The 13427-nt window shown below is 34.1% G+C and overlaps 1 protein-coding gene across 3 annotated transcripts in view; it reads left to right on the top strand.

The window, feature by feature from the left end:
* Positions 1–13427, top strand: part of IBTK (inhibitor of Bruton tyrosine kinase) — a 94901-nt gene that overhangs the window by 22611 nt on the left and 58863 nt on the right. For all 3 annotated transcript variants that reach the window (XM_041759595.1, XM_041759579.1, XM_041759586.1), the window contains exons 5-10: positions 784–894; positions 2986–3156; positions 6953–7070; positions 7183–7363; positions 8856–8979; positions 10723–10900. In XM_041759595.1, coding sequence (XP_041615529.1) covers positions 784–894; positions 2986–3156; positions 6953–7070; positions 7183–7363; positions 8856–8979; positions 10723–10900 — 883 coding nt within the window. The remainder of the gene's footprint in view (positions 1–783; positions 895–2985; positions 3157–6952; positions 7071–7182; positions 7364–8855; positions 8980–10722; positions 10901–13427) is intronic.

Here is a 13427-nt window from a genome sequence, read left to right on the forward strand (position 1 = left end):
ACTTTACCGAGAAATTTTCCCTATTGTGCTAATCTGGAACCAAATCCACAATATCTACGAGATATGCCTGTACTTAAAACTGCTATTGGTTTCATATTATTGCCTTCCATGAAGTTTAGTCCTTTAATTAGCCTTCTGATAAGGGTATGTGAATATATAATTGCATGTCAATAGGGCAAGGAGGGTTTGGAAAGATGGCAGGTAGAAAAGGAAATGGGGAAGAGGGTAAAACTTGAAAATAAGTTTTATTTAAAGCCATGTAATGATGTTAAAGGTATATTAGACAGAAACAGATATTGAAAGGACATACTATTGAACCACCAAACCCTGTATAGGCAATACCTTTAAAAAAATATTCTTAAGCCATATGTACTGTTTTCTTTAATAACATGTTAGTATTTTTGATGTTTGTGCTTCATGTTGTACTGCTTTGTTCTTGTTTGTGATTTTATAGTTGGGAAACAGCTGACTACTGCTTTTCCTAGTTGAATGCTTGAGATTTGCATTATCCTTTGTTTAGTGTCTTTTGTGGGTAATATATACTTAATTTCTTTTTTCCTTTTCCCATTTATCAGATTTGTAGACATAGTTTTAAAATTGTATTTTTAATATTTATTATAGAACTATATATTATAGTACATACATATATATACAAAATAGAATATATAATGAATCCCCACATACATGTCATCCAGCTTAAATAGCAGTATTCTGTAATTTATTCTTTTTATAAAAGTTATTTTATTCAGAGAAATTTAATCATATTCTTTTGTTTTCTCCTAGGTGGTGCTTTGTAAATTTCATTCAGTGTTTCTTTCTCAGAAAGGGCAGGTTTATACCTGTGGTCATGGTCCTGGAGGACGTTTAGGCCATGGAGATGAACAGACATGCTTGGTAATTGAAATGTCATTACCCATCTTAGGTAACTTCAGTAAAATTTCCCTAAAATGGAAGCTTCAGTTAACTAAAGAGATATTGTTTTTAACCTACTATAAGCAGAGAGTAATATAACAGTTGATTATAGAGTTAAAAAATTTAGTTGTGGCGCCTGGGTGGCTCAGTTAAGCCTCTGATTCTTGGTTTCAGCTCAGGTTGTGCTTTCTGGGTCTTGGGACAGAGCCTTGAGTTGGGCTCACTGCTCAGCAGGGAGTTTTCTTCCCTTTTACCCCTAATCCGCGCTTTTGCACAAACTCTCTCTCTGAAATAAATAAATCTTAAAAATCGTTTAAAAAAAGATCATTTAGTTTCCTTGTATATCATGTTTAAATCATTTAGATAGAGTTCTTTTTTTAAAAAATTTTTTTAAAGATAATATTTTATTTATTCATGAGAGACACAGAGAGAGAGGCAGAGACATAGGCAGAGGGAGAAGCAGGCTCCACATTGGAAACCTGATGTGGGACTCAATCCTGGAACCCCGGGATCACGCCCTGAGCCAAAGGCAGACGCTCAACTGCTGAGCCACCCAGGCGTTCTGAAGCATCAAAGAAAAATTATATTTTGCATATAGCAAATATTAAGACAGGAGAGCATATAAATAAGCTTTAAAATATTTCCATATTTGAAATTTTAAAAGACTAATTATAAAGCCCTTTTCTTGAAGTAGTCCTGGTTTTTATTTATTTACTTTTCAGTTCTCATCAAAGTATTTGTGGCCTACCAGTTGAGTTGGGGCCTCTGGGTGGCTCATTTGGTTGAGCCTCCAAATCTTGGTTTCAGATCAGGTCATGATCTCATGGATTGTGAGATTCAGCTCTGGGTAGGGCTCTTTACTCAGGGGGACATCTGCTTGAAGATTCTTTCCCTCTTTCCTTCCCTCCTCTTATGTTCATGTGTTCTCTCTCTAAAATAAATCAGTCTTTAAACAAAAATAAAAGTTGAGCCTGTTTTTTCATTGTATAATCAAAGATTGACTCTTACGCTACTGAAACTGTTAATTGGAAGAAACCTAAATAATTATTGCATTAAAAAAATTGCCTAGTAGATTATTTTTAAGGTAAAATTTTTTGACAGGATTACTGCTATATTTATCTATTAAAGGGTGCTTTGAAAAGAAGAGAGAGCTATAATAACAGCTTCCAATTTTCCTGGGTTTATTATGTTCTAGGCATCAGTGATGCTTTTCGTACGGTATCATTGACTTAAGCCTCACAAACAACCCTGTGAGATTACAGACATTATTGTCTTCATTTTATGCAATGTCAGAGACTTGTATTTTTTACTGACCAACTCATTTACTCTTCGCACCTGTATTTTCCTGTATTTTTATTTATTTTTTCAATATATCAGTGAATACCTTAGCTGAAGACTTCTTTTATTTATACCAAACAAATTTATACTTGGTGTATGATAAGGGCTCAAAAATCATTTGTTGGATTGAATTATTTTACTGAAATGTCTTACTGGGTTTTGCATTTTACTCATAAACCAATGTCCATATCCTGTTAAACTTTTTTTTTTTTTTTAAGATTTTATTTATTTATTCATGAGAGACATAGAGGCAGAGACACAGGCAGAGGGAAAAGCAGGCTCCACGCAGGGAACCCGATGTGGGACTCGATCCTGGGATTCCAAGACCACACCCTGGGCCGAAGGCAGGCGCTAAACCGCTAAGCCACTCAGGCATCCCCCCTAAACTTTTTAAAAAAGTTTATTTTTTTAAGATTTTATTATTTATTCATGAGAGACACGGAGAGAGAGGAAGAGACACAGGCAGAGGGAGAAGCAGGTTCTATGCAGGGAGCCTGATGTGCGACTTGATCCCAGGTCTCCAGGATCACACCTTGGGCTGAAGGCAGCACTAAACCGCTAGGCCACCGGGGCTGCCCCCTATCCTGTTAAACATATCCCTTGCTAAATTGTAGAGTTTACCTATGATATGTCAGCCATTTATTAGTTATGTCATTTTGGAAATGGGATCACCAGATTCTGTTTGCATTTTGGTATAAATGGTTAATATATACTAAAGATACTTTTATTTTGTAGATTCCTAGGCTTGTCGAAGGACTGAGTGGTCATACTTGTTCCCAAGTGGCAGCCGCTAAGGATCATACTGTTGTACTGACTGAAGATGGATGTGTTTATACATTTGGTTTGAATATTTTTCATCAATTAGGAATTATTCCTCCACCTTCCAGTTGTAATGTACCCAGACAGGTAAGCTTCCTTTTTTAAAACAAGGTGACTATTTGCTATAAAACCTGTATGGACAAAAAGATGGAAGATACTGACATGTAACTTATTTTACTTATATTTAATGGTATATACTTTATTTTCCACAGGAGATACTAAGCAGGGTATAAATCAGCATTTGTTTGGAGTAAGAGAAAGCGTTTGGGAAATTAGGCCCAAAAAGTTCTGTAGTTTAAACTTTTTTATTTATAAGCAGAGGGGGATCCACATTTTTGGGGTTTAAAACAAATAATTTTGAGCCCTCCTTAAGAAAACATGAAATTTATGGGGGCTCCTGGGTGGTTTAGTGGTTGAGTGTCTGCCTTGAGCTCAGGGTATGATGATCCTGGGTCCTGAGATCAAGTCTCGCATCGGGCACCCTGCATGGAGCCTGCTTCTCCCTCTGCTTCTGTCTCTGCCTCTCTCTCTCTGTGTCTCTCATGAATAAGTAATTGAAGTCTTTAAAAAAGAATAATAAACGCAAAATGTGCCGTATAAGTGAGTTATCCAGAAGTCCAAGCTTATTGGGCTAGGACTGGTGCTTTAAATTAATATGTTGCGGGATCCCTGGGTGGCGCAGCGGTTTGGCGCCTGCCTTTGGCCCAGGGCGCGATCCTGGAGACCCAGGATCGAATCCCACGTCGGGCTCCCGGTGCATGGAGCCTGCTTCTCCCTCTGCCTGTGTCTCTGCCTCTCTCTCTCTCTCTCTCACTGTGTGCCTATCATAAATAAATAAAAATTAAAAAAAAAATAAATTAATATGTTGCTAGAATCATCACTCAATAACAAATGTGTTTCCAATTTGTAAATTTTGTATTTCAGAGATTAAATTTCTTACTGGTTTAATCCTCTGGATTTAAAATTATTATTAGATACACAGTTTTTATTAATAAGCTTTTAAATCTAATGTTTTTCCATTCTGGATGACTAATGAATTGATAGGAATTACTGAGAAATAGAGGTAGCCTCCAATATGTGGTACTTTTTGGTTGGAGGATCCATTTTCTATAATCATGAAATTTGTGGATATTAATCATTTTGTAGATTTCTTTATAAATGGTAGATTTTATTCTTGTTTTTATTATTAGTGTTATGTGGCTATCTTGGAGCTTTAGGTTGACATGGACATATCTAGTATTCTCAATTTTGCATCCCTTGGAGCCATTTGGCAATGTGCAGAGACATTTTTAGTTGTCACAGCTGGGGGTGGGGTTGGGAGTAGTGCTACTGACATCCAGTAGGTAGAGTTCAGGGGTGCTGCTAAACCTGTAGTTTATAAGGTAGTCCCCCACCGCAAAGGTTCATCTGACTGAAAAATGTCAGTAGTGCCGCTGTTGGGGGACCCTGAATATGTCCAATAGTTTTTCTTTAATTTATTTTCATTTTCTTCTATTTTTTTTTTCAACATAGGAAGTGCACTCTTTAATCTCTATCACCTGTGTCACTCATTCCCCCGGCACCTCCCCTCTGTTGACCATCAGTTTGTTGTCTATAGATAAGAGTTGTCATCTTGATTTGTCTTTCTCTCTCTCCTTTTTCTTTGCTAATTTTTTTCCCTTAAATTCCATGTGAGTGAGATCATGGTATTTGTCTTTCCCTGACTAACTTTCTTTTGCTCAGCATTGTACTCTATCCCTGTTGTTACAAATGGCAAGATTTCATTCTTTTTTATGGCTGAATAGTATTCCATTGTGTATATACACACCACATCTTTATGCATTCATTTATTGAGGGACACTTGGCTGTTTCCATAGTTTGGCTATTGAAAATAATGCTGTAGTAAACATAGGGGTGCATGTATCCCTTTAAATTAGTGTTTCTTTTCTTTTTTTTTTTTTTTAATTAGTGTTTCTGTATTCTCTGGTTAAATACCCAGTAATATGATTCCTGGATCATAGGGTAGTTTTATTTTTAATTTTTTAAGGAACCTTCATATTGTTTTACATAATGGCTGCAATAGTTTGCATTCCCACCAACAGTGCAAGAGGGTTCCCTTTTTTCCACATCCTTGCCAGCGTTTGTTACTTGTGTTTTTTATTTTAGCCATTCTGACAGGTGTGAGGTGATACCTCATTGTATTTTTGATTTGTATTACCTTGATAATGAGCATAGTTTTATTGTCTTTCGGCCATCTATGTATGTCTTCTTTGGAGAAATGTCTATTCGTGTCTTCTGCCCATTTTTTATTTTTTTATTTTATTTTTTCTGCCCATTTTTTAGTTGGATTATTTTTTTTTTGAGTATTGAGTTTTTTTGAGTATTGAGTTGTAGGAGTTCTTTATATATTTTGGATACTAAACCTTTATTGAATATGTCATTTGCAAATATCTTCTTTCATTCCATAGGTTGCTTTTTAGTTTTTATTGATTGTTTCCTTTGTTGTGTAGAAACTTTTTATTTTGATGTGGTCTCAGTAGTTTATTTCTTTTTTTTTTTTTAATTTTTTCTTTATTTATAATAGTCACACAGAGAGAGAGAGAGAGGCAGAGACACAGGCAGAGGGAGAAGCAGGCTCCATGCACCAGGAGCCCGACGCGGGATTTGATCCTGGGTCTCCAGGATCGCGCCCTGGGCCAAAGGCAGGCGCTAAACCGCTGCGCCACCCAGGGATCCCCAGTAGTTTATTTCTGCTTTTGTTTCCCTTATCTCAGGAGACATATCTAGAAAAAAGTTGCTACAGCCAGTGTCAGAGACCTTATTGCCTGTGTTCTCTTCAAGGATCTTTGTGGTTTCAGGTCTCACATTTAGGTCTTTAATACATTTTGAGTTTAGTTTTGTGTATGGTGAGAGAAAGTGGTCCAGTTTCATTCTTTGCGTGTTTCTCTCCAGTTTTCTCAATAAGATTTGTACGAAAAAGACAAAACGATTGTCTTTTTCCCCATTGTAAACATTCATTCTTCCTTTGTTGAGGATTAATTGGCCACATAATTGTGGGTTTATTTCTGAATTTTCTGTTCTTTTCCATTGATGTATGTGTCTCTTTTTTTTTTTTTTTAAAGAGATATCGCAGTGGGTCTGATCTTTTTTTTTTTTTTTTAATTTTTATTTATTTATGATAGTCACAGAGAGAGAGAGAGAGAGAGGCAGAGACATAGGCAGAGGGAGAAGCAGGCTCCATGCACCGGGAGCCTGATGTGGGATTCGATCCCGGGTCTCCAGGATCGCGCCCTGGGCCAAAGGCAGGCGCCAAACCGCTGCGCCACCCAGGGATCCCTGTATGTGTCTCTTTTTATGCTAATACCATACTGTTATAGTTACTATTGTTTTGTAATATAACTTGAAATCTGGAATTGTGATACCTCCAGTTTTGGTTTTCTTTTTTGAGATTGCTTTGGCTATTCCTGGGATGCAAGTGTGATTCAGTATTCATACAAGAATCATTGTGATACATCACATTAGTAAGAGTCAGCTGGCTGTAAAATCAATAGTGCCACTGTTGAATATGTCACATTTAAAAGTGTTGAATTTTCTGATAGAATGAGAATCCTTGTTTTGCATGTTGCTTGTTGAAAAGTTGAATGATTTGTTTTTTATACTGTTAATTTTTTATATATTAAAACTGCTGACTTAAAGATGCTGCTTCAAAAAGCTTGTGTTCTGAGAAGGGTTGGAGTCTCAGTGTTAGTGCTGAGATCTTCGGTGAATTCTGGCATTAGAACATGAGGGGGCACTGGTAGTGGGTATGTCATATATTTGCTACTCTGGTCTACTGGATCTTTAAAAAATTATTCTAGTACTTGGTAATATAATAAACTGCTGTCTTACTTATCTTTTTGAATAGATGCAGGCAAAATATCTGAAAGGAAGGACAATCATTGGAGTAGCGGCAGGCAGGTTTCATACAGTGCTGTGGACTAGAGAAGCTGTTTACACTATGGGACTAAATGGTGGACAACTGGGTGAGAAATCTTGATGACAATATCTGAAAAGTAAATCGCATTTTTAAAACAATAAAAAACTTAAAAATTTTTTAAAAATAAATTTTTTTAATTTATTTGTCTGGTTTTTTAGGTTATTTGCCAGATCCCAATGGAGAAAAGTATGTAACTGCTCCTCGTCAAGTCTCTGCCCTTCATCATAAGGATATCACTTTGTCTTTAGTTGCTGCAAGTGATGGGGCCACAGTCTGTGTTACCACAAGGGGAGATATTTACTTACTTGCAGACTATCAGTGCAAGAAGATGGCTTCTAAGTATGTTATGTGTATTTTTGTAAAGAAATATAATTTTAATAATAATAATTCAATTCTTCCAGCAAGACTTTGAGTATAAGCTTTATGTGCTATGTTCTAGAGTGTCAGATGAAGAAAACTGAATGGAGAAAATTTAAAACTGAAAGGGAAAATCAAGAGTTTTTGCCTTTGAGCTTAGTCTTTGAGAAGCATCCAGGGAGCATATGTAGAAGTTCTCTGTAAATTGTTAAACAGTATTTCAGAACTATATTTAACATATGGTTAAATATGACCTATACATTTCCGTTTTTTATGCTTCAGGTACATAGTACTAGATTAATTATAATTCTTGGTTTATGACACAATCATCATTGGTTCATGTGTGGCTTTCTTATGTTATGCATTTATTTATTTTTTAAAAATAACTAATTATTTATCATGGATTCTCAGTCGTGTGTTTATAATTAACTGGTATATTTTTTATCTTTATATTTGTGTAGTCTTTTGTTACCTGAGAGTAGGATATAGTATGACATATCCTATAGTAGCATATAGTAGCATGCAGTAAAAACTAGCAGTTTGTTAACTCATCAAAAAAGCCAGGTAAAGCAGGGAATCATAAAACTAAGGACACATCCATGGATGTGTCCACCAATTGGAGTTCCTTAGCTTTTGAGCATAAACCTACCCATAATGTATCATCTGTGATTTCATTTTGAACACTTTAAGGAGGAAGCTCTTAAAAACAATTGTGAGGTAAATTAATATGGTTAGAGTCCTTTACTTTTCATATATTTCAATCTTTTATAGTTGATTAATCCATTTCTGATTTGACAGCAGTATTTTGCTATGCATTTTAATGTGTCATTCCAAAGTATTCAACTTTTTTTTTTTTTTTAAGATTTTATTTATTTATTCATGAGAGACACAGACAGGCAGAGAGAGAAGCAGGCTCCATGCAGTGAGCCCAATGTGGGACTCGATCCTGGGACTCCAGGATCACGCCCTGAGCCGAAGGCAGAAGCTCAACTTCTGAGCCACCCAGGCGTCCCCAAAATTAAATTAGTGATGATTTTCCTGGTAGCTATTAGCTATTTAGGGTTGTTCATATTTGAAATTAAAGATTTGTTTCATTTTGAGGTTTTAAGTTTTTCTGGTCTGTTAGGAGCTTTTAGTCTTATCAGTTAATTAAAGTAGAGTGAACGTGTGCATTCACAAATGGGACTTTAGATTTCAGAGGTGTGTATGTGTGTAGGTACAGGCATTTGGGAGGGAAGGACTTGCTATAAAAAGAAACTGCCATAATGTAGGGGAAACTTATAGAGAAAGGAGGGATTAAGGATACCAAAGGCCAAATTGTCTTACTTCACGTGTCACAATAATCACTGTAGATTATTGTTTGAATAGTAATTTCTTAAAAATTGAGCCAAGTATATTTTAGAGAACATATTTTTTTTTATTATTTCTTTTTTTTTAGAGAACATATTAATGGAGAATTTTCTTTTTCACCTAGACAACTAAACTTGAAAAAAGTTCTTGTTTCTGGGGGACGTATGGAATACAAAGTTGATCCTGAAAATTTAAAGGAAAATGGGGGTCAAAAAATTTGCATTCTTGCAATGGATGGAGCTGGAAGGGTAAGTGTATATTTATGCAAAAGTGTGGTAAAGAAATTTTGTTCTCAATTGATAGCTGTAAGGGACCTGATAATGTGAATATGTATTATTATGATAATGATGATTCCCATTGATTTTTTTCTCTACTTACTTTTGACATCAGTAGTAATTAGTATGGAGCTGATATTTCAAAGAAAGTTTGATGACAATTAATGTTGCACAGTACAGCTTTGTTAAACTGTAGCTTAAAATTTCATTTACTGTGCTTAAAATGGAAATAAGGATTTTGATGGATTATTTGATATGTATACTGAGTATGGAAGATATCGAATCGCATAGATATATTTTATGTAACAGCTCCTTAAAAAAAGTAAAAGCTGAACAGGCAAAATTAAAAATTTTGTAATTAGAAAATTTCCCCCAGATTTAGTTTTAAGGAAATGTACACATAATGTATATTTTCAGAGATTATAACTGTCATATATAAAAGATAATGCATTCCTAGATCACTATAGGAAGAATCTCTAATCTCTTTACATTTAAGTAGACTTCAATTTCAGTGCCCTGTGCAAATATATCAGTACATTTCTCTAAGGAAATTGTTAAATTAAGCATATATTCATACATGTTAGTAACACAAAGAATTTTACACTGGCTAGAAAAACACAGATTGCCTTCTGCTTTTTGTTTATAAAATAGAAACATACAATGAGAATGTTTTCTGAATCTTACAAAGTGCTATAAAATTTGACATTTGGAAATTGAAGAATTAATCATAAAGCTCCACCTACTGGTACTTAACAGGTATAAGTTTGTAGCTGATAATTTTAATATAGAGGACTATATTAGAACTCTAATTTTATACTATGGGAGGAAGCAGTGGCATGGGATTACATAAAATAGTATAAAAAGCATTTGACTCTAGGATATATTTCATTTATATTAATATGGATCTAGTTTATACTTCTGTATCTTTAATTTCTGCAAAATAGAATCTTACTATGAAAACCAATCTCTGAAGGACTCAATCAGTATAGTCTTTTTTTTTTTACATAAATTTTAAAATTTTGGCAGATACCATTTTGTGTTTTAGTTTTCTTAAATATGAGGGGATCAAACTTTTAAAAATCAGCAGCATTAATTTTTCAAATGTAATTTTTCTTGGAATGCAAATATATGAAGCAGTTAAGAGTTACTGTTCTGGATGAAGCTGGATTGGGAAACTCAATACCATACCTCTCCTTATTCTCTCCATCCCTAACTAGTAGTTTCCAAACCATTTCTCAGAAACATTAAAGCTTGCAGACCCGCTTGGAAGCCATTGAACTCTACTATGATTTTTCTGCCTGTAAGATTTAGTTCTATAATTGGGTAATTCATGTCCTTTTTTTCTTGAGAGCTAAAGTTTGTATTTTCTTAGGGTGATTTTCATTCTTCTTGCAAATAGATGGTACTACAAGTCCAATATCTAAGTTTTAGTTTTCATATTTTTGCTTTTCTTTACCATTGTGGCAGATCAATTTGCCAAAAACGAGTAATACTGAAAATTACATCTTCTTAAGGGGAGTGTCTTTGAAGTATTTTTAGTGCTTCATATTTGCTTGATGTACTTTTTCTGAAAGACACAATGAATTGATTTTTATAGTTTCTTTTTCTGTGAAATTCATATTAATCAGAGATATAATCCTTTGATACCAGTTTTTGATTGTTCAGGTGCTATATGGGAATATATTTTTATTCCAGTGTAATTTGGATTTATTTTAGGTATTTTGCTGGAGATCAGTCAGCAGTTCTCTAAAGCAGTGTCGATGGGCCTATCCACGCCAGGTCTTCATTTCTGATATTGCTTTAAATAGAAAAGACATTTTATTTGTCACACAAGATGGAGAAGGTTTTAGAGGGAAATGGTTTGAAGAAAAAAAAAAGAATTCTGAAAAGAAAGGTCAGTTCATATATGTGAATAGAGCATAAAGTATCTTTCAATTAACCTTTAGTTTCACAAGTGTTTATCATTAGGTTTGACAAGGGTTATTAGGTTTTACCCTTAAGTATTGTCTTTTGATTTTGGTTTATGTGTATGTAGGTAAATAGTTAATTCACTTAACTCTGGTTTTCAACCTTTTATCTGTCTCAGTATATCCTGAGGTCATGGTGCATTCCTATCACTAATAGTAGATCACTGCTTGGCTCTAGGGACAGGGAAATGTAAAGTTTAAAGAAAAAACTCCCCAGATGCTTTTGAACCATCTTCCAAGCTCCATTTTTTTATCTTCTTCCCTAAATTGAGAATTGACTGGCTTATAGTGTATGTGTGTGTGTGTGTGTGTATATATATATATATATTTTTTTTTTTTTACATTTTATGTATTGTCTTTTTATATACTTGTATATGTAAAATTAAAATTTTTTAAACACACATTTCATGGCTTAAAGGAAAATCATGGGAAGAATAAATTTTTATATTGAGAATTTACAGCAATAGTTGTATTAAATAGTTGTTGGGTAGAGATAAATTTTCATTCCTTGATGAATAGAAAGGATAGCTTTAAGATGCTACCTTTGAAAATAGAAATTATTCATTATATAGTTCATTCTTAATTTTATCTGATTATAAATTTATAAATTTATGATTATTTGCATTGTTTTTTAACTTAAGTTGCCAAATTTTTCTTTCATCCATAATTATTTGTTGATTTTTTTTCTGGAAAAACTAAAATTCATTTACCTCTTCACAGTTAATGGGTCCCACTGTAGCCCAAATCATATGGACTACTGCAAAAAATATATTTTCCTAGAAAAAAAAAAATGTTTTCCTTATTCGTACTCTTATTTCTTTTTATCTGTTCTTAACTATTAGAGTGATCTTATTTTAATATTTGATCTGTTTTTAATATTCCTGTATTTAAAAACTCTTTAATGTTTTCTCACTTCCTAAACATTGTCCCAAAAGCTCCTTCTCTGACTTTTGTCTATGTACCTGAACTGCTTTCATTTATCATTCTTCAGTCACATCCATCTTCAGGTTTTCAATTTTGTTCAGTAGTCCCAGGACTTTCTCTAATTTTTCACATCTCAGATTCATTTATACTTCACCAGAAATGTTTTCACAAATCCCTCAATCTAAATTGAAGTACCCTGTTTCACTTTTCATATTCCCTTTGGATTTCCATGATGCAACTTGTCTCTACTTGTTTTTATGTATCTTTTTTATTTTTTTTTAAGTTTTTATCTATTTATGAGAGAGACAGAGACAGAGATGCAGGCAGAGGGAAAAGCAGGCCCCATGCAGGAAGCCTGATGTCTGGAATCATGCCCTGAGCCAAAAGCAGATGCTCAACCACTGAGCCACCAAGGCATCCCTGTATTTATCTTTGTGATTAGTTTTTTTAATGCTTATCTCCTATCAGGCTATAAGATGGCAAAGACCTTGACTATTGCACTGTGTCCTTGGCATTCAGCATATTTCCTGATACATAGTAGTCCCTCATTAAGATCTGTTGAATGAATATGCTAAGACACATATAAGGAACGTTTATAATTAATTCAGAAAATTATAAACATAGTTTTCAAAATCAAAGTCACAGTGGAGTGATTAGAGATTTGTTGTATTTCTTTTATTTCTTTATAGATTATGCAAGTCTGTAAACATTTAAATTAGATTTACTGTGTGTCACATATAGAGCTATGCTTTATTGATAACATATATGTTGATAACAGGGCCCCTGTTCTCAGACACTCATAAGTTTGTAGGGATAATAGATACATATTAATATTTACAGTTTACAAATGCTAATATGCATATGTTAGGTTTTTTGAGAGTAGAAATTGCAATAACTGAGTGTGTGGGGAAAATTAGCAAAGCCCTGTAAGACTGAAATAGAGTGAATTTGAGAGAGTAACCAAAATGCAGGTTTGACTGCATATAAATGTTGGAAGTCTTAGAATTGTATCTTAGTCACATTTAGTGATCTGAATTCATGATCTCATGCTTCCGCATTTGCTTTTTAATGTTTTATATCTAAGTAAATGGTTGTCTTTGACACCTCACACCCCGCCATCCCTATATCCGATCAGTCACTAAATTTTGTCACTTTTGTCTCAAATATTTCTGAAATCTTTCCACTTTTCTCCACTTTTATTGCTACAACTTCAATGTATATTATTTATTCTTTGGATTCTTATTAGTTTCCTAAATGATCTCTTTGTCTTTATTTTTAATTACTTTCAATATTCTTCCTACTGAAGAATAATTTCTTTGCATGCAAATTTCATATTTTTCTTTCATAGCCTTAATTTGACTCGTAATGGATATAATAATTTGTTTTAATGTCTGTCTTCTCTGCTAGATTGTGCACTCCAGGATGGCAGGGACATGCCTATCTTGTTCACTACTGTATCATTAGGGACAGATTGATGATCACTGTATCATAGTAGCACAGTATGGTCACTCACATATTTGGGACCAAATA

Source organism: Vulpes lagopus, chromosome 1, assembly GCF_018345385.1.
Source record: "Vulpes lagopus strain Blue_001 chromosome 1, ASM1834538v1, whole genome shotgun sequence".
NCBI lineage: Eukaryota > Metazoa > Chordata > Mammalia > Carnivora > Canidae > Vulpes > Vulpes lagopus.